Consider the following 22,797-nt stretch of genomic DNA (forward strand, 5'->3'; position numbering starts at 1 on the left):
TCTAATTCCAGCTGAATTTATTGAAAATAGATTTACACCTCTCTACAGATTATACAAATCCCTATATATTTCTTCCTGGCATGGGGAACAGTGTACCAATAACTTAGAATTTAAAAGAAAAATAAAATTAAAAAGCATTTTGGGGATAATATGCATGTAAACTCAATAGTGACTTGACATATCACAAAAACCATTCGGAAAAAAATTACCTGTGTTTTAAGTATGCATGTCTGAATATGTGTGAGTACATATTCCTCTGTGTGTGTGCGTGTGCGCAAATCTGTAGATGACATACAAATAGATAATACAGATATAAATTGTGGGGATTTTTGAAGAAATTTTGAATGAGTTAGAGATGGGATGCCTGGAGTTTTTAGGTGATGTGATTTATTTTTCTTGTCCTCTGTATAGTCAGGAAAGGTGAGTTTGTCTCACATCTTCACTGCATAGCTCAGAAGGTCACAAGACTTTTAGTTACTAGATTTTTTAAGTATTTATTGACCAATAAAACAACTTCAATAAGGATATTTATGTTTTTGACCTAATCCTTAAATATTTTGTCTTATGGACCCATGCTACAGTGTAAGCTTTTGTAGCCAATCATGTTATGGCACAAACTTATTGTACTGTATCCTAAAGTTCTTGTTTACCATTGTAACTACTTTTATTTTTTCTAGATCTTAAACTCTAAAACTCTAAACTTTCTTCTTAACTTAATTTGTCTTTGCTTTAAACTATAAATCCACATTTTCATTTCTAGTACCTGAGTTTGGGAGTCTTTTCCAATGTCCCAAACCAAATCCTGGGTTTAAATCTAAGCTTTGGCTTACAGGCCCAAAGTTCTGAGAATTCCTGATATTTCAGATTGTAACAATAAATGATAGAGATAGAGAGAGTAAAAGATAAAAATAGAGATGCTGACAGAAATAGAGACAGACATAGAGGTAAAAGTAGAGATAGAAACACAGACAGAGATAGATGATACAGAATAGAAATAAACATGATCATTTCTATAACAAAATAACTTTTTTTTTGACCACAAACAACTTCCAGAACACAAATGAGAACCCTCCAAATGTGCTGAAAGAGTTCCCTCATTCAAATCTGCGTTTTTCCTCCAAAACTTTGTGCAAGAATTTCTGCCTGGGTTTTCCATCCACCCTGCATGAGTGATTTGTGTAGCACCAGGGGTGCATTGTGCTCCTTGGTACCATGCAAACCTTTGACGTTTCACCCTGCAGCCACCTAGGGAATCTCCACAGGGTTCTCCTCCCACCCAGAGCTGTCCAGAGCTGGAGCCAGATTTCAGCTCTCTGAAATAAAAGCTCTTTCAGGATCCTGCAGGTGTTGAGACTCCAGTTGGCTCCCAGGCAAGCAAAAGACATCCAGGATGCTGCTTGCAGATAATTTCACTGCCACCCCAGCCAGTGGGGCTTTCTGTGAGGTGTCCCAGGAAAATGGAAGGGATTATGTGGTTTGTTGTATTTTTTGTGGTTTTTATTTAATTTTTGGGGGTTTTTGTTGTTGTTTCATTTCTAAAAAAACATTGTCCTTTTCAAACTCGTGTTGCTTGGACAAGCAAAAAGCATCTGCTTTTTCTTGAAGGACCCCTTTGGCAGTTAATGTGAAATTAAAAAATGGAAGTAAGGAATGCAGGAAAGATAAATTTAAAAGCATGAATGCTGGTCTCTGATTTAGCCTCTGATATTTATGCTCTTGTGCACCAGCAGGACACAGAATCATGGAATTATAGAATGGTTTAGATTGGATAGGATCCTAAATCCCATCCAGTGCCACCATGGCTGGGACCCCTCCCACTGTCCCAGTGTCCAGCCCGGCCTCGGGCAGTGCCAGGGATGCAGGGGCAGCCCCAGCTGCTCTGGGCACCCTGTGCCAGGGCCTGCCCACCCTGCCAGGGAACAATTCCTCATTGCCAAGGTCCCAGCCAGCCCTCTGACCATGGAAAATCTTTCCCCCCTGTCTCTAATGATCCTTCCAAAAAATCCTTTTCCTGCCCTCCAAGTATCTCTCAAACCATAGTTCTAAATGTGCAGCCATCATATGATCGTCATCTCAACCTCTAAAATAAAATTACTTAATTTAAAACACAATATCAGCATCCATACAGCCTGACTGCATTTGTAATTCTGGAAATACAGGTAAAATACTGTCATGCTTATATTTGTTGTGAATTTAGGAGTTATTTACTTGAGCCGCAGTGCCACAAGTAAACCCACTGCTGTGAGCAAGCTACCTGCTTTCTACTAAGAAAATCAATGCTCTTCGTAGTAGATTTTTTTCCCCAGTCTGCCCTGCTGCTCTTCATAATATGGACCATTTTCCATGGAGAGGCACAAGGTATTTCTAAATCAAGTGTTTAAAGAATCAGGGAATCACGTAGGAAAAGAGCTCTCAGATCGCTGAGTCCCACTGTTCCCCCAGCACTGCCAAGGCCACCACTGGCCCATGTCCCCAAGAGTCACATCCAAATGGCTTTTCAATCTCTCCAGGGCTGGGAGATCCACCAGGGCAGCTCACTCGGTGAAGAAATTTATCCTCATATCCAATATAAACCCGCCCCGCTGTAAAAATCAAAAGTATCTGCAGGGAAAGCTTCCTCTGCCTCATGAGTGGCTTTGCAGCTTAAAGAAGTAGAATAAAAAAACTGGAATATCTCACCCAGAAGTCCTGGGGGATGATCTGAGCCTTGGGGTGAGACCTGTGATATAAAAAGGTTAAGTTCACTGAGCTTGTAACTCCTTGTGAACTCAGGATCTCTGATACCCACATGCCTAAAACCAAGTTTGTTTTTTGGTTTTGTTGTTTTTTTGGGGTTTTTTTTCTGGAGCTTGTGGGAATAACTACCCTGGTACTTGTTCAGGAGGTTAATCAGCCCTTTTTGCCCTTTTTGTGTGTGTTTCTGGCTAAAATGAAGGCACTTTAATCCCAGATGAAATGCAGTGCAGGGCTGGCTCTGAGCAGAATATTCTCACTCCCTTCCACAAAGCCTTGAAGTCTGGTTAGTTTAAGGTGACATTTGGGGAAAACACAGGAGTTTAATTCCCCCTGGGTGTACCCTGGGCTGGGGGTTAAAGGCAAGGCTGGTGGCAAGGCATTTCTGCAAAGACTTGCTGGGAATCAGTCAGTGAGGAAAAGTATTAAAGATGATGCTGCTCAAAATATATAAATTTTCTATTAGTCCCCATGCATTTTTTAAGTGCAGTTTTTATGAGAAAAGCAAACATTTTCACCATCAGATACCACAGCAAATTTGGAAAATATGATTTTCACTGAGTCACCTGACATGAGCACAATAATCTGCTCCAAGACACAAATTACTGCTGATTTGTGTTACAGTAATAGGGGTCTATTTTCAGCTGCCTACAGAGCAAATCCTTAGGGAGCAGTCCACTCCAGGGAACTGCAATGCATGAGTGAGAAACACCTACTTACAGGCAGTGGAGAAAATATATCTTTTTATTTGAATTCTTGATGGAAAATGCATCTGCAAAAAGAAGCCAAAGATATTTTATTTCTGTCTGCCTGACAATGTAGTTTCTTGCTTTCTGGTGGAAGTTAATTTTCATTGACACATGGTTTTATATAGAATTTTTGCTGCTACATGCAACTGGTAGATAGTCAAGTTTATTTCTCTGTTTTATACACCTAAAGCAATTTTTTTAACCCTCATAGCAAGACAGTGCATGTGTCACCTCCCACGTGCTCAAAGTTGACTGAAAAATTCTGGGTTTCAAAACTGTTTAACTGTGAAATTTGCTTTCCAAAAGAGTGCAGATAGTACGATGGTAAACGCTGGGTTTTGGTAAACCAGACTTACACCCACCTGACAGAGCAAGGGCTGCAGGAGCTGTTTAAAAGATTAATCTTTGTGAAAGGAACACAAGGGAAAAACAAAGCAAAACAAAAAAAAAAAATAGGCAGGAAATATCCGATGGATCTACAAGGAAAACACATCGCCCAGAGCTGAAATTCTGTTCTTTTCAGATTTCTTATGCTGTGGTTTCACAGACGTCTCCATGTGCTGGCGTTCAAAACTTTTAAGATTTCGACTTTGTTAATAATTTATCACCTCCTATCTGTGTTCTGTTTCATGGCAGAGCAGAGTTCCCTCTCTGTGCTCTTCTTTGTTAGCTGGACCAGGTGTCAGCAGGGGTTGTGTGGGTACATGCAAATGTAGAATTTGCAAATATTTTTCTTTCAGGTATTACTTTCCTTGGGATCCAGCCCTGTTGACTGTAGGAAACTGCTATGTTTTTGAGAGGATGTTTTACACTTTTCCAGCCATAGCTGTGCATTTCTCTTTTACTTTGTCTTTGGTTCAAGAAAACCCTCTTATTTTCTTCTTTTTTCAAAAATATTGGTGGCAATTAATTTTGGCCTAAGTACTGCTAGTGAAGTTTGGAATATATTTTTAAAAAACAAACATTTTTACTAACTTTCTCAGCAAGAAGATGGCCTATAATTTGTTTCTATCTAAATCTTTATTAAGTCAAGTGCAGAAAGCAGCGAGCATGATGTTGGGAACCTATGTATAGTTATTTATACCGGAAATAGTGGTATTATTTAATACTTTTAACCTATTCACAACAGGATTTTAAATCTCCACTCAAAGATTAGGCCTTTAACACTCACTGAGTCCATTCTGTGTGTTCCAGGAGAGCTTATGGACGTTTTATGTGCAGGAACCTACTCAAGGTTGTGTTTGAGTTGAGAAAAACACAACCTCCTTTTTTCCTTTTTTTTTTTTCCTCCTTTTTCCTTTTTCCTCTTTCCTCTTTCTTCTTTCCTCTTTCCTTTTCCTTTTCCTTTTCCTTTTCCTTCTCCTTTTCCTTTTCCTTTTCCTTTTCCTTTTCCTTTTCCTTTTCCTTTTCCTTTTCCTTTTCCTTTTCCTTTTCCTTTTCCTTTTCCTTCTTTTCATTTATTTTCTTTTTTGTTTTTTCCCTATAACCCAGGAAGTCATTAATCCAGTGTTCTTTTTGGGGGAATCATCACTTTTGACCATTTTTTTCAGCCTCAGCCAGCCAGATCCTAACTTTCTTAGCTTTATAAGAAACATTTAAAGACTCTGCTCCACGTTGAATGGAAGGCTGAGATGGGTATATTTATGTTATTTATGTGTCTGCATTCTTTTCATGCTTCCACCTGGGTTAGGGTGCAAACAGTGAATAAATATTAAAAAATTGAAGAAAAAATATTTTTTAAAAAGTTAGTGTTGAGTGCTGATAGGAGTTTTAGGGGTCATTCACAGAAATTTTGTCATTCCCATAAGGAAGATGTCTCTACTGAGGCAAAGGGAGAGGCATTAATTCCAAAATTGACAAAACTTCAAGCACCACACTCCATGTCCATCTCCAGTCCTCTGTGTAAACTTCTCTTTCAAACTTAGAAGAGTACAGATAAGTCTAGTAAATAGTTTGTCTGCATTGATTTACCCTGTTGCTTACACAGGAAAAAATCAGAGCTCTTTTGATTAATTATTTACCAGTACAAAGGATGGAATAGCTGTCATTTTTTATTTTCAAAAAAAAATCTTGTTACAATTGAGGTGCTTTTCTTATTTATATGAAAAGGCATGGACAACATTCTAAGTGAAAACCCAGCATTTTCAAATTTGCTGCTAAATTTAAAATATTTTGACAGTCATATTTTTACTTTTGGCATTCATATTTCAACTTTCAGGCCTGTTCTTCTGAAAGAAGAAAGAACTGAAAGAACTTCATATATAATTTTGAAATCTCTTCTATAGAAATTCATTCCACTATTAAAAGGATCAACCTTTTAATTAAATGAAAAGTGACATTCAGATTGCAGAGAGAAATCAATTTTTTTAACACTTCTGTATACAAAAGTTCTGGTTGCAGACAAGCTGTAGTTAATATTTAATTTAATGTAAGGCATTTTGAATTGGCTGCTGCTGTGTCTGGGGTTTCTAGTTTAAAATTTGGTTTTAAACTGTTTCAAAGTTGATTTATTCCAAATTTCTTGTTGAAATTTTTTATGATTCATCTCAGTCAATCATTTTTTGTGAAACTTCCATTATGTAGGCTTAAGAATGGAAAACATATATGTTAAAAATGGTATAAGTTACTCAGTTGTTACTTTTCTCTGGAATTTGGAAGTCCATTCTCATGGCCCTACTTTTCAATACCTAACCAAAACTGAACCTGAACCAAGCAGACCTAATGGAAAAAATATAGACCAGCTCCTCCAAAAGCAAAATACATCACTTTTTATCTCAGAATATTTATGGATTTTTTTATGTCTGTGTGTGTGTGTTTGTTTGTTTGCTTGTTTTGGGAGGACCTAGTGGGTTTGGTTGGTTTGTTGCATTTTTGAGGGTTTTTTTCACTTCTGACAGGAGATAGAGATTTGTTTATTTCTTTTTTTAACACTGGGGAACATGAAAATATTTTCCCACCTAGCTGAAGGCCTAAACAAACAAAAACAACAACCAGGTAAATACTGAACTTCCATATTACCATCATTAATTTTCATTTCGTGAACAAAATGAGTTGCTTGTGCGTTAGATGAGCCTGTTTATGATCCCAACACTTTTTACAAAATTATTTATCAGTCCTGCCATAAAAGCTGTTGTCTCATCCTTTCTGCTGAAAGGCAAGCAGAAGTTGTGATATTTCACTTGTAGGGAAGTGTCAGAACGCAGGAAATTCCTCTGGCTGCCCTGGAGGGCTCAGAGACCTTGGCACCGAGCCCAAGACCCCCGTGCCTTTGATCTTGATCCATGGAAAAACAAAATTACCAGCCTTTATATGAAGAATTACAAGTCAAAAGAGTTTAAGTAGAATGATAGTGAATTTATCGCAGGGTGAAAAATAGATTTTTTGGGGTTTTTAGAATGGGGTTCAGGAGGCAAGATGGAGGAATCTGGGCATGTCCAGCCTTTCTCTTTCTTCTTCTTGGCCTCCATCTTCTGCTGTGATGGTGGCACTTTTGGTTGGGTTTAAGGTGGAAACTCACTGTCTAACATTGGTGACATGTATCGAGAAGTTATGGTAAATAAAGTACATGTAGGTTTTAGTTATACAAAGATAAGATAACACCATCCTGAGGGTGGTCACTCTGCCACAACCCGACCTGCCAGACAGACCTGGGCAGGTCAGAGAAAGACTTTTATCCATAAGAAACAATAAACAACCTTGAGAACAAGAATAGATGAGTTCTGACTCCTTCTTGGACTGTCAGGCTGGGAAAAGAGAAGGGTTTTTGTCTTCCCAGGTGTTGCATCAGCAGCCTTTGATTTCCATTTAAAACACACAACGCGCCAAAAACCCAAGAGAAACGCAAGCAAAGACACCCATATTCCTCCTGGCTGCCTTTGCAAGTGTTGCTGTGACACATTAACTTCCCCAGACCCCACATTTCTGTCAAGTGCCATCCTGAAACTCGTGGTTAAATACACCCTTCTTCCTGGCCAAGGCTTTCGGCAGAGCTTTAATCCCCAAAATCAGCCGTGGCTATTACAGTGACCTTAGACGGTCACTGTGGTGAGAGAAGGACGAGAATCTTGTTTCTTGATCAGAAGGCTGATTTATTGATATAGGATATATAATACATTATAACTATACTAAAAGGAAGAAAAAGAGAGGTTGCAGAGAGCAGCTATGCTAAGAATAGAATAGAAAGAATGAATAACAAAGTTCTTTGCCCAGGGAATCTGTCCCTGAGCTGCTCCTGTGATTGGCCTTTAATGGTACACAAGGAAGATGAGCCAATCACAGGGACACCTGCCACATTTCACAGCAGCTGATAACAATTGTTTACATTCTTCTTCTGGGGCCCTTTGCTTCCCAGAAGAAGGAGAAATCCCAAAGAAAGGATTTCTATGAAGAAATGTCTGCGACACGTGGCCTCACGGGGAAGGTTTGCAAAGGCAAGGAAATAAATCCAGATCGAAGCTCAGTCCCCGGGTTGGGTCTGTCCTGCCAGGAGAGCCCAGGCTTGTTTTGACCAGAGGTCTATTTACCAAGCTCTGCAGTAGGGGCTCCAGGGTGTCCTTTTGACTAATAGCAGATAATCTTTCCTGTGTCCTGCAAAATGAAGATTAATAGACCTTCTAATTGCATTCAGGAAAGTATATTATGAGATTATTGCCTTGAAGTGACAAGACATTCAGCCTAAAAGGAAAGAGAAATCTGATTTCTTCTGTAAACCTGGAAAAATACTTCTCTGGCTAAAAGAGCCAAAGCTGTTTTCTACAATATAGTGTACCTATTTTATATTTTTGTGCTGGCTATTAACAGTGTATCATAGGGGAAAAAAGAAGCTTGCCTTAACATTTCAGAGGATAGCACACACACAAACACACACAAAAAAAAATTTAAAAATGACAAATAAAACCCCCAAAACCAAACCAAATAAAAACCCAACAAAATAAAACCAAAAACAACCCGGCTTGCTGTTGTTTTCAAAATCTAGTATCACAATTTTGTCATTTTTAGTGCATTGCTAGAGCAGCATAGCTGTATGGAACAGGTTATGCATAATAATCCCTGCTGACAGATGGGCAAAGTCATTCTTAGAAACAATGGCTGAGTGATGCTGTCTTTGCTACGTTTCCTACAAAAATAAGAATTATGCAGCCAGAGCTTTTAAACACAAGGAGAAACTTCCAGCCTTAACCCCACTTATCTTCTAGGCAGGCTTAGCTTTGCTTACAGGCAGGTTTTCGTTAGTGTTTCAACAGTTCAGTAGTTATATTAATTATTAGTCACTTTGCAGTATCTTGTGTGCAAGCTTATCTTCACTCTGCTCATCGATCTGTAGCCCAGATACTCATACATTATTGAGACATTTTTATGTGCTCCAGAAAATATTTGCAACATTATTAATTACCCGAGGGGTGGGGGGTGGGGGGGGGGGGAAGCAACCAGGTAAATAATGAACTTCCATATTACCACCATTAATTTTGATTTTAAAACAAAATGAGCTGCTTGTGTGTAGATTATGATCCCAACACTTTGTAAGAAGGCATTTATCAGTCCTGCCATAAAAGCTGCTGTCTCATCCTCTCTGCTGAAAGCCAAGAAGAAGTTGTGATATTTCATTTCCAGGGAAGAGTTTTTGTCTTCCCAGGTGTTGCATCACCAGCCTTTGATTTCCATTTAAAACCTGTAATGTTCCAAAAACCCAAGAGAAATGTAAGCAAAGACACCCATATTTCTCCTGGCTGCCTTTGCAAGTGTTGCTATGAGATGCAAACTTCCCTAGAGCTCACATTTCTATCAAGTGTCATTCTGTAATTCACGATTAAATACACTTTTCTTCCTCTGCTTATATTTCAAATTTTCTTTTCCGTATTTTGCTGCTGTTTAACTCACTCCAGCATCTGAAATGCCCAGTAATGCTCTTCAACAGAAAACTAAGGAATCTCCACTGGGACAGAGGACTGGCATGCAGGAATTCTTACTGATGCATTTCCTTGTCAACTTGAGATATATTTTAATTTAAAAAAAAAAGTGGCAACACTCTTACTTACTCTTCTCTGTAGCGACACTCTGTCCTACTCTTCTCTATATCTGAAGAGAGTGGAACAATCCTATCATCCCAACACAATTTTTTCTTCATTTAAAAGTTAAAAGTAAGACAAGCAGAAATGCAAATAGTATTTTAAATTTTTAAGTGTGTAATTGTTCTTCTCTCTGCTATATTTTTACTCCTAGTCATAGCCAACAAATTTGATCAAAGTTCTCACAATCATTATAGTAAATTCAGCAGGATCTCCTTCAGATTACGTCTTCCAGAAATAAAGCAATTTCATATTATGATACAGGATGATGAAATGTTTTTGCAATTTTTGCCTTCTTGGCTATTGTATAAAGAACTGAACGTAAATTAAATTTCTTTTCTCATTCCCTTGTCCATTTCTGTCCATAAATAGGTGCTGGGACTGCTGGCAGCAGTGCTCAGCTGAGGAGCTCCACAGAAAAGCAGCATAACGCAGAGTCAGTGTGCTGTGTCATGACCGTATTCATATTTTTATTCTCATTGCTTCATTTTAATGGCTAATTTTTGTTCTGCCCTTGGCTTATCCCACAAGAATTCCAAGTGATTGACTTCACACAGGACAGTGCCCCAGATTTTATCAGCTCTTGGAGTGCACTAAAGCAGCTCAAAGGCTTCTCTGAGCTCCACCAGATGTCTAAGCCTGCTTAATCACTGGTAATTTAATGGGCTATTTTTAAATATCCTGGCATCCCCAAGGGCTGATGGGCTCTGAGTGTCCCGCAGCAGAGAGACAGACGTTTTATTAGAGGTTTCTTGGCTGTTGGTAACTAATTCAGCCAACTGTGTCTGGACCTCTGCAGAAATCCTCTAATCGCGATTACGGCGAGAATATCCCGCGCACAGATGTGAAATACCCAGCGTTAGGAGAAAAGGTTATGGATTTAATCATCACTGATGTTATCATCTCAAAACTCTGCATCTTCTTTGACTTCAGACCTCAAAATACCTGGTGCTGACATTTCCCTTGCTTCCTGATAAGTTGTGAGGGTTATACGGATATGTGGAATTCATTCCGGTTTGCAGGATCAGGAGGAAAACAAAATTACCTCGTGTGTGCTGTGGGCAGGATTTACCAAGGTGCTGATACAACCACAGCACATCATCTGCCTTAAAGGACCCAACATTTCCTTCTTCTTCTTTTCTTTTTCCTTTTTTTTCTCTTGTTTCCTTTTTTTTTTTTAATATCTAATTTTTGAAATACCAATGAAATGAGATTATTCACGGTTTAGTAAAATGTAGTTATGAAAAGCTGGTCTGCAATAAATAGATACTGCTCTGAAAATGTCCAAATAGTTGATCATATATACCTGTTTTATCTCAATTTTTACTGAAATGCTGAAAAAATATTATAGCAATTCAGCTGGGTTTTTTCCTCCTTTTCCAGTAATAGCTATATAACAGGGAATGTTAAGTATGTAAATAGGAAGGATTCACAAAATATGTACTTTTTAAGAAGTAATGGCCACTTAAGAAGTTGCTGGTGAAAATAAAGTAAGTTTTCAGCCTGGTTGTGGGTTTCACTCCAAAATTTTCAACATCATGGCCTGAGAGGTATTTTTGATGGCCCATGGAGATTACAAAGAACAGGCCTCACCCTCCAATTTATCACTTTTAAATTGTACTGGAGACAGCTGATGGTACATGGAATTCTTCCTACCCTGTTTCTTCAGTGCAGTTACTGCAGCCATAAAGTCATTCAGAGGGAAAAGCAATTAAGAGCAATAAGAAAATAAGACCAGTATTTATTATCTTAGCCTACAGGACTACAGGCATTAAAAATATAGTGACACAGTATTGAAGTCATGTTGAAGGTCTAAGCTTAAGCAAAAAATAAGCCAGCAAAAAAAAAGAAAAAAAAAAAAAAAAAAAAATCCAAATTTTCAAAGGAGAAAAAGAGTGACTCTCCTGTCTTATTTTATTTGAAAGCAACCCATCTCCACCTAGGTTTGAGAAGACGTTTAATTTTAAACATATGACACCTGGCATAGCTAATACATACCAAATTAAATTAAAAACTTTTTATTTTATTTCTTTTTTTTGCCTAAGAAGCATGAAAATCCTGTATAGTGGAATATTAATCAAAATGCTAAAAACTGCTGCTTTATATTAAATTATTATGGTTTCTTCTAAAGCAATTCATTTTCTGTCAAAATTTACTTTAATTTTTTTGAGGTTATATTATTATCTATCTACCCTAATAAGACATATTTAAGAGACTACACAATAAAGCCTCTTTGGATGGAAGATGCTGGGATGAAAATTAGATTTCTCTACAAAGAGCATCTAGTAGCTCAGTTGGTTTTTTCCCCATAACAGTTTTTAGATCCAATTGGTCATGATGGATTATAATTTGGGCTTGGTTTGAGGTTTGGGTTTTTTGTGGGTTTAATATTTAGGCTTTAGGAAAAAAAAAAAAAGCCTGAAATGCTGAGTTTCAGTTAACAGAACACAGAGCTGCCGGTGAGGTGTTTTTAGAAACATTCAGATATTGCACATCTGCAGCAAGCACACTGTGCCAGCACTCATTTTCCTTTACATCCAGATTTTGGGCATGGAGGGGAGTGCAAAGCACCTTCCTGTGATGCAGTAAGATGAGGAGAGCTGCATTTCTGCCTTTTGGATGGGGACACTGAAATCCTTCCCTCCTTTTCTTAGGGCACAGGTAACAGCTCTGGCTGTGCCAGCTCACCCTGAAAAAATCAGGGCAATCACGAGGTCTTAAATGAAGAGTAAACAGCTTGCTCAGGACAAGTTATTTACTCTTCATTTATTTACTTGGAAAGCACATTGGTGGGGTTTGATGTCCAGCCATTTCCTTAAGCATCCCAAAATAATCTGAGGCCTCACTGTGATGATATCAGGATATTTAACGGGCAGGTCTGAACTTTGGTGAATTAGCAGCTGGAGGCAATTGTGGCCTTCTTTTTTCAGTCTCTAAAGGGTGAGAACTGTCCCCACCTTGGCAGTGCCTCCCTCCAGTTGTCATATTCTTTGGATCCAGGTTTCTTTATTTCTGATCCCAGTGATTTTGCATTTGCCAAGTGGATTGAGGTTGCCCAGCTTTCATCAGTGTTATCCGATGAGTGATTAGAACAAAAAAAAACCCACAAGAAAAACCCAAAAAAACCAATAAACAAACAAACAAAAAAAAAAAAGAAAGACACCAGAAAACACACACAAAAAAAACCCCAAAACAAAAAAACCAACTGAAAAAAACCCCAAAAAATGGAAAAATCCCCCCCCCCAAAAAAAAAACCAAACAAAAAAAACCCAAACAAACAAACAAACAAAAACACAAAGAAAAAAAAAATCCGAAACAACAACAACAATAAAACACAATCCACAGGATCACAAAGGCAAATAAAATAAAACCTGTGGGAAAAAACGGCATGTCTAAAATTACAAGAAAAGCTGAACATAGGATTGGCTCTACTGGGAAGAGAGCCACAATGTCTGTACAAAGACAGGACTTAACTGAACGTTTTAAATACTCCTGAAATGATGAACAGCTGAAAGTCACAGTGAGGCATTTCACCATCATCTTCCCTGTGAAACGGAGCCTGGCACTCCCTGCATCCGGGGGGCTCTTTCTCCTCCTTTTTGACACTGCCAGGTTGATGAGGAGTGTGTTATTTTTGAGGACACCTTCACTTTTCATGCACTGCTTCACACGATGGGCCGTCCTCACAAACCACGGGTTCCCTTCAGATTGAATTAAGCCAAAAGATGTGCTGGGAAAGGAGGCCCAGGGTGTCTGGAAGCGGGAGCCCTGCAGCAGGGCTGTGCAGACACCCCGTTCCATGGTGTCACATTGCAGCTCTGCTCCTGCTCCCCTGTCAGCGTAAATGCTGAATAAATGTGCTGTTTCCCAGTTTGTGGGGTTGTGCCATGTGTTGGGGAGGCAGAGAATGGCTGAGGTTGCAGGGAATCTCTGGGGATCGTCCCGTGAAGTGCACACCAACACCCCGAGCTGGTGCTGCACATCCATGCAAGTTCTTCCTTAGAAATGCTCCACTGCTCAGGTGTGCTCACCTTTTGCGCTCTCCTTAAGTTAATTCTCCTCCAAACCACCCTGAATTTGTCTGTAGCATGTGAAACAAGGTGGGAAAAGGGAATAGTTACAGCCCAAGAGGCTTCCTTCAGACACAGGATGCTAAACTGCCTTTTGATCTGCTGCTTGTAGAAGTGTACATTAACTGTAGACCATGGTTCTCCTTGTAACCAGCTAATGATCCTCTCAGTTGCAGACTAATTGCCTCTACCTCCTTCTAAATTCTGCTGCACTGAAGAAGCCAGAGTCACATTCTAATCCTGTTAATCACATTCAGCTTTGAAGGGTACACACTGGTTGTGTCTTAATTCAACTTCTCTCCCTGGTAATTTGTTTGATTGCCTGTTACTTGCAAGCTGCACTAACTGAATAAAAGTGTTCTGTGTCCTGATGGGAAGTTATGACTTTCATTTAGGCTATTTCAGTGCAGATGTTTTACCTAGAAGGTGGTGTAAATTCTCCTCAACTTTCTGCTCTAAAGTAGTTTCAATACAAAGAATGGAAAGCAAGGTAGAAGGTAATGAGGCTACAGAGTAAAAGCTGTATTTCTTTAATTTAAATAATGATCTTTATTGCCTGAAGACTTCTCATCTGCTTATGAATAAATAAGTATAAAATAAGAGACAGAAATGCCGGTGCTATATCCTGTATTCTTTTCCTTCATCTCCAGCAATATGCATTGCCTGTATTGTCAAGACCTAAGAAGAGAGTCTATTTATTCATTATTTCTTTTTTCACTTTTTTTTCCAAAAAAAAAGCCCCCACACACATATTCTACACCGTCCTATATAAGTCTCATTGAATCTTATTGAAAAAAAACTGAGCAAAGCCAAATCACCTTCCAGCTTCCCACATCATTTTCTGAACAAGAGAGCAAGGCCACTGGATATGTCCTATAAGCACAAAACAATCATTACCAGGACATTTTTATTAACACTGGATGTATGTGATAATAAAGATTTATTATGATTCTACCTTTGGAATCCCCTGAATCTTAATGAGAAATTTTTTTTCTCCCTGTTCTGAATTTCAATGAGGAGTACTCTGAGTGTCATGGCCATGTTAAATATTTGTGAAATCCTCTCAGCTCACTTTCAACATTTTAAAAATAAACAACTGGTTTTGTGGAGGCATTTTTTCAAGCTAACAGGAGAGACATTGACTTTTAGTATAAGAAGCATTCTCTGCTAAAAAGAGGTTACGCTTGTAAAATGCTAATGTCAAAATTATTTATAAAGAGAATCTAAAGTTGACTCTGAAATGTTTAGTTCAAAAGCTGCCTGCAAGTGTGGACCAATTAGTGATCAGCCTGTTTAGAAAAACAGACTATTCATTTAGACTCAAAAATATTTGGAAGCAAGGTCTGGAGACCTGGTGTTTATTAATTCATGAAAGACTTACACTAATTAGCAGTGCTCATTTCCCAGGGGCCCACTTAGGCTGTGGAACCCTGCACTCCTTACAGAAAAGTCCCTCCAAGCCATCCATGAAAGCTTCCAAAGCAGGATCCTGCTCTGGCTGAGTCCCTCTCTCTCCCCACTGAACAAAAACACAATTTTGCCTCCCAGGGACATCCTGGGGTGCCTCAACTGGCAATAAATGATGGCAATAAATTAGTTCACTCTGGTAAAACCAAAATTCTTGAGCCATCTACAGACTCTGATGTTTCCCCTCACTGTTCTGGTATCTCAGTATTGAACATTTTAAGCCATTCCTTTCCTTAAAAGGATTTACTCTTGTTATTTGCTACTCTTTGCTCCAATGTTGGGATCTCCAGGCTTCCTTTGTTTGATTGCTCCACACTGTGAATTTTTCCTCTCCTATTCTTATAAATGTACTCTTACACTTTTCAATTGTTTTCTTCTTTCTGTCCTCACAGAATCCCAGGATGGTCTGAAGGGTTGGGAGGGACCTTGAATCCCACCCAGTGCCACCCCTGCCATGTCAGGGACACCTCCCACCGTCCCAGGGTGCTCCAATCCCTGTCCAGCCTGGCCTGGGACACAAATCCAAACCCCAATTTCTATCTTTCAAAGGCACTATCCAGGACCAGCCGACTTCTCAAGCTCTTTTGTTTCTGTTTCTCTCCTCATTATTAATTTCTTATGCTCCACAGCACATCTGTTCTTCACCCCAGCCCCGCATTCCACCCAACGTGAGTTTGCTCAGAGGGTCTCAGCTTCCTAAAAATCCAGCACTGGATCTTCAGCATTTCATCAGCCAGAGATTCTTTATTTCTTCACTTTCTAATTTCTTTTTTTTTTCTGGGAAAACACGTCAATCAACCTGCTCGTGGAGTTCAGCACTCCTCTCACTTCACTGTAATATTTTTACTCTGAGTCTCTCTTGCCTGATTTAAGGGACAATTTTTAAAATGCCGACTGCTTCACAGCCATTTATTGTTTGAAATAAATCCACCTCTTCTTTTACTTCTTCTTTACTGGCTCGCCACATTGCTGGAGGACACAGAACGAAACCTCAGTTATACTCTCAAATTTCAAGAAAATATCAGTTTTTATAGGGAGTTCAACTCCTTCATTCTGCCTCTGAAATTACATTATTAGGTCAATTTACTTTTGCTACTGCATTCTCTTTCTTGATCATTTTAATCCAAGGCATCTGGCCCAAATCTGTTACACTCAGTGTTGGGTTCTGGCTCACAAAGAGCTGAGCACAGGCATGCTGACTCACGTGGAAACCACTTGAAAGCTCAGATTTTATTAGGCTTTGAGACTCCTGCCTTGCATTTTAAAAAAGCATTGTGCTAAGATTATAAAATAAAAAAAACTCCAAAAAGAAATTCAAGAAATGAGAAACTTTGAGATTTTCAGGTAGAAAAAGAAAGAAAGGCATAAAGTGAGAAGGAATTTCAGGAGGAAAAGAGGCATGACAGCTTAAAATGTTTTAAGAGTCTTACTAAAGCATGGGCTCATGAACTGAGAAGGAAATGGAAAGGCACTTGGGGAATCAGCCATGTATTCTGATTATTAGGAGCGCATGGGAATATTTTTGAGCTGCAGATCGTTCCCATTGTAAGTTAACTGGGTTTTTTGGGAGCCATGTATGACACTCAGCACAATGGAGAAAGGAGTGAGATTATTCCATGTTGTGCCATTAGGTGCTATCAAAAATAAATTTAAAAATAAATAAATAAAAATGGGGGAAAAAAGGGAAATTAGAGCTTGGAGAAGTAAATTATTATCCATGGTGTCAGGACACAGTGGGAGGACCAAAACTGCATAATTTTGCTTTGGTGTGTTGCAAAACCAGACTGGAAACAGAAAGTGTTCTAATTATGTTGTCCTCGGGGTTTTGTTTTTTTTTTTTTTTAATTTATTTTTTGTGGGGGGAGGTGTTTGATGGGCTTTTAAAATTTGTTTTGGTTTTTTGGGTTTTTACTTTTTTTGTTTGCTTGTTGGGGTTTCTTTTTTGTTTTGAGGTTTTTTGGTGTGTTTTTTTGTTTATTTGTTTCGGGATTTTTTTTTTTGCTGGTTTTGGTGAGGGTTTTTTGGGAGTTTTTTTTTTTTGTTTGGTTGGAGCTTTTTGGTGGTTTTTTGGTTTTTTTTTTTTGTCTTGGGTTGTGTTTTTTGGGTTTTTTTGGTTGTTGTTTTTTTTGGGTTTTTTTGTTTTTTTTTTTTTTTGTGGTTGGTTGTTCATTTCTGATTTTTTTTTTAATTTTAAACTGTTCTGTTCAGATTGACCTGCTCATCCCTACGAAGATCACTGGGATTATCACTCAAGGAGCAAAAGATTTTGGGCACGTCCAGTTTGTGGGGTCCTACAAGCTTGCGTACAGCAACGATGGGGAGCACTGGAAAATATACCAGGATGAAAAGCAGAAGAAGGACAAGGTAAAGCAAAGAGAAAAATCAGTATTTTGGTTGTGATGACGCCACCGATGAGGGCCTGCAGATCATTTAATTGGGTTCCATACGCAGGGGACGGCACAGGGTGGAGTCAGGGTGAGTAAAAGAGTCGCAAATCACATTCACACCTACCAGTGCCATGCACTTGATTTAATGCTGTTAAATGCATAAAACTTCACAGTTCTCCATTAATCAGAGCTATTTCTTCATTTAACCCTAGAGCAGAAGGTGTGTAAATAGCAGTGTATTTGTATGGTCAAAAAAACAGTGTTTCAGTGCATTTTTTGGTGAATAGGGAATATTTTTAGTGATTTCCTGTGAAGCACATCCTTGTTACCCAGACATTTTGGACAGGGGCATTTTGTTTTTGTTTTTTTTTTCCTAGAAATTAGTGGCTAGGGTTTCAAATACTCACTGAAAATATTATTTTTATTATGTATAAAATAAATAAGAAACATTAAAAAAAAAGTTTCACAACTTCCTCTGCAAATGTTTAATGAGAGGCATAGGGAAAATATAGATTTGCTGATTGATTTACCTGGAAGCATTTAACTTTTCTCTTGTTATAAATTACACCTTTCCTTTAAACTGTGGTAACACTTTTATACTGCAAATACTTGAATTTCATAATCATGTTAGGAAAAATATTACAGCATATGCATCACCTGGGGAAATGTTAACCAAGATGACAAAATGTGAATTTATTATTAAATGTCTTAGTAGGGCTCTGTCTGATTGAAACAAAAGATAGATTTATTGAAATACCAGATGGCTGATATGCCTGATAACGTCTCAGATCTGGGTATTGAGGGTGATATATGTTCAGGCTCCCACTTATATTTCTCAGTATAAATAAAATTTCTTGTGGAAATAAACTGACATATTCCTCACGTAAGTCGATTAAATTAATTTGCTTTCAAACAGTGAGAAAACTTTTTATATGCATCGAAATGAGCTGCGTGAGCACAGGGAGGCCTAATGGTGAGGGGGTTAGACAACTGCATCTGCCACATTGCACAGATTTTAACTGATTGATTAAATGCCATTGATTAGGGGAATGTGTTATTAATGGATTGAGCATTTTTGCATAATATATATGCTAAATTACAGCACTGAGTATTTGCATGGCTGTGTCTCTGTGTCTGCATTGTCAGGCCCTGCTATCCAGACTGTGAATTCCTGAAACCCAAATGTCACCTCACTGGCTTTAACCCAAACTGAGACTTTTTTTCCCTAAAGGATTTTAGATAGGGAAAACCAGATCAGTTGGTTTAGCCACTGGCTCAGAAGATTCTTACACCAATGATTTTCTTGTTTTTCTTTTTTTTTGGATTGTGGATGTGTTTGGTATAACTGGCTGTCAAATAAAAATTGGAAGCAAACAGCTCACCTTAGGCAGGCATTTCACAAATATATTCCATTTAAGTGGCTTCAGTACTTTGTACACATCCTATTTTAAATCCCTGGCATTTAAACAGAGAGAGGAAAGTGAAATAAATGTTCTCTCTAAGCCAAACTTGTGCCTGCATTCATTTTATTGCAAAGGAGAACATGGGTTGGAGTCCCTGGTGATAACACAAAGCTAAAAGAAAATGCACTCTGACATAAAGTACTGTTCCAGTCTGCATTTGTTTGTACCATTGGCCAAAGCAATTAAATTGTTTTTGCCTTCTTCAGCAGATGGACTGTTAATTGCTGCACACATATTCCATTAGGAGCAATGGGAAACTCTTAATCGTTGTCTCATTTAAACATATCACACCCTGTATTAATTAACATCCCTGAGAATAAAATAGATGCATATTATTATGATTCTTTAACAAGTCAAGATCATTTAAAAGATCAATGCAACAAGATCAAATGCACTTCACTGGAAATTAGAAGTTAGGATTTCTGAATCTAAATGTGTACAAAATGTGTAAAAAATAAACAAGCTCACTTGATTTGAGTCTGGACCTCAGCCTTTGGTACACAAACATCAAACTGAAATATCTGGTTTTGGTGCATTATTTATCTATATCAAAAGCATCTAGAAAAGTTGAAAGTTTGATGACAGAGTCTGATTTTCCAGGAGTCGCTGAACCTGGCAAAACGTTTTAGGATGTAGGGCTGGAAAGGGTCTCAAGGCAGCTCTTGGGCATGCACCTTTTGCCCTCCAAAGGCACTGTGGTCCTCTCCTCCTGCCCCCTCAGCAGAAAATGGGATTCAAGGACCCCCAAGCCCCTTCCTGTCCCCTTGGGGTAGGTGCAGACAGGTAAATATCAAAGCCAAGGCTTAATTCATTCACCTCTCCTTCACCTCAGACAAGGCTGTACCATCCTCACTCAGATTATTGTTTAATATGTTCCAAGAGACAGACTGTGATGAAAATTCTATAAACAGTCAGCTCCAGTGTTTGAATATCCACTGAAGTGGAAAGGTGGCTTATCCCCCTTGCTGCCATACACCCACCCTGTCCCCAGAGGGCACAAAAAACTGATTTTATCTCCGATTTTTCCTTTTTCTTTTGGTTGGAGTACTTCAAACTAATTCTTCTCAGTTTCCATCATCCATTTCCTAACTGAAAATGCACAAATTTCTTCATCCAGAGGAGTGGAGAGTCACCCAGTGAACCCTTTTTGACACTCACCACTCCAGCTGGGTGGATGCAGTGTTCCATGGGACATGGACAGAAACCCTGCTCTGTGTGCTTTGGGACAGAAATATAAATATTATAAAAGCCACAGTTAGGAAAGGCAGTGCTGAACCTCATCCATGAGGAGCAGGAGAGGAACAGCACCACTGGTCTTGTCTGACCAGCTTTGAACAGGATCCAGTAAAAATTTCTTTATCTTAAGGTGAGATTTTCTCACAAATACAAGGGAACAGAAAAAAAAATTAAAAATTTAAAAAAAAAATAAAACAAACAAACAAAAAAGTTTGCATAGCAAAATGAAAATTCTGTGAAATGTTACATCTGTTTTCAGGAGATTCAGAAGGAAGGTCAAAGGTGGATACCAACAACTATCAACAGCAGCAAGCATAAATACTCATATTTTACCCTCATTAGTCCTATTTATTATCTGAACACCTTGATTTATTCTATGAAGGACAGAACACACAGAGTTCTTATTTCTCCTGCAGGTGATTTAGTCACCCTGTCCTCACCCTGCCTTGTTTAACCATCAAAAAATTTAGGGGAAAGGTGGCTCCAAAACATTTTAGGGAAAGGAAGACAGGATGAAAGGAAAAAAAATAACTTTTAAACTCACAGACAAAAAATCATGGAGATATTGGTAGGCTGGTAATAATGATTTGTGGGTGAATATGGTGACTTTATAACGAAACTGTGACTTTATAAAGAAATTGTGACTTTATAATTTAGGCAAGAGCTGAGAACTTGAACCCATCTGGTGCTCAGCATCCCACTGCTGATCTCTTTCCAGGATGAGTCCTAACAGATCACCAGATCTCACTGAATTCCTGGGGCTGTTCACTTATCCCTCCTCATCATTTTTTAAAGTTCATTTACAACGAAGAAAATTACTGGTCTCTTGTATTAAGTTGTATACAATATATTATATTTTATTTATATATTTTTATAAATAGATATTATATTATATTATATTATATTATATTATATTATATTATATTATATTATATTATAGTATAGTATAGTATAGTATAGTATAGTATATAATATATAATTATATAATTATTTATATATAGAATTATATAGAATTATATAATATATATTATAATATATAATATATATAATATATATTACAGGCTGCCTGTGTGCAGCCTGTAAATATGGTCAATCCTTAACAAAACAGTGGTTTAGAGGAGAAGGAAATAGGGTGTTCAGTTTTTTGCACTATTTCACATGGAAAAGCCCTTCCAAGACCAGTGTCTCCTGCAGCTCCTGCTTGGCTCCTGCTATTTCAATGGCCAGTCATTTCATTTCACACCTGTGCCCAATTCCTGTGAGTGCAGACAAAAAGTTACTGGGAGAAAAAAGAAAAAAAAAAGAATAAAGTTTAAAAAAAAGGCAAATGGAGCCCTTCTCATTCATTTTAAATAGCCTGAACGAGTTGCCTGGAAAAAGTATGAAAACTTTTCCTGTTGCTATCAAGAAGCAAAATAAATTACATTGCAGGCTGTCACGTAGGAAGAAAATATATTTCAGAAACAGGACCAGAGCTAATAGCTATCTTGTTTTTCTCAACTAGAGGTCAGTAGCTCACTGTACCTCCAGAGCTGAGGACATCCAAACCGAATCTGACCTTTTTCTTTTTTTTTTTTTTTCCTTTTTTTTTAAATCACATTCCACATGTGATTTATAAATTGCACAGCCTGCTGTAGGTAACTCGAGGCCAGCTGCAGTGCCAAATGGCGTTTCAGAGGCTGTTTTCTTACAGGGAGATGAGAACATCTGAGAGCAGCCCAAAGGAGCCTGGCAGTCTGCAGCCAGCACCAGCCATCAGCAGGGCAATTAGCTGCAGGTAGACAACATTTGCATAAATGGCCCCTGGGTTCGTACACAAAACGATGAACTAGTCATAATTATACTTTTCTGGGTGCACAGACCACTTGCCAGGGTGAGAGGAGACAGGAACCTACTTATTAAAGAAAAGTTAGATTATGTCAGGTTAAGAATCTTTCTGGTAGATTTGCTAATGCTGCTTTTTTTTTTTTTTTCTGATGATGTTTAATTATTATAATATCTGCTTTACACTGATAGGTTCAATTCCTACACGTAATCTACACACTTGGCACAGGCAATGATTTTTTTTTTTGAGTAATGTTACATAAATTATCACTATTTGATAGCATTATCTGCAATAATAGTGGTAATTCCTAATCTAAGTTACTTTTTTATCTACACTGGTTTAAATTATGAGTGACTTCCACTACTTTGAGCTGAATTATCATGATTTGTGTCAGGTCAAGATTTAGCTATGCTCATTTCAGCTGGGGGAACACAAAATGAGCAAAAAACAAAATGCTCATTTGACAACCTACCTTGAATTTCTGTAAACATTTCTGGAGGCAGGTTGGTCTTCAAAATATTTCTGGTTTTGGCTCGGAACCTCCTATAAGCCTTGTGAAGTGGAATAAATGCCCATTTCTGTAGCATCGACCCATAGATCCCATGGGAAAGACAGTGTGAGAATGTTAGAGTATGTTTCATAAGTTTTAAAGTTTTATCTCCCTCTATCTGTTCTGAACACAGAGAAATAATAAAGGCTGTGTAAATATATTTATGGATGTGATATGTGTGCACTTTATATAGGGTAAATGAGAGAAAAAATTCCTTTTTCTCCTCTTATTCACTCCAAAAATGCATGTGCC

The 22,797-nt window shown here is 38.2% G+C and overlaps 1 protein-coding gene across 2 annotated transcripts in view; it reads left to right on the plus strand.

Annotated features, from left to right (window-relative positions):
* The window catches only part of EDIL3 (EGF like repeats and discoidin domains 3), a 237,723-nt gene that overhangs the window by 205,084 nt on the left and 9,842 nt on the right, over positions 1-22,797 (plus strand). For both annotated transcript variants that reach the window (XM_074533230.1, XM_074533231.1), the window contains one exon: positions 17,293-17,448. In XM_074533230.1, the coding sequence (XP_074389331.1) occupies positions 17,293-17,448 (156 nt within the window). The remainder of the gene's footprint in view (positions 1-17,292; positions 17,449-22,797) is intronic.

Source organism: Zonotrichia albicollis, chromosome Z (genome assembly GCF_047830755.1).
Source record: "Zonotrichia albicollis isolate bZonAlb1 chromosome Z, bZonAlb1.hap1, whole genome shotgun sequence".
In the NCBI taxonomy this organism is placed as follows: domain Eukaryota; kingdom Metazoa; phylum Chordata; class Aves; order Passeriformes; family Passerellidae; genus Zonotrichia; species Zonotrichia albicollis.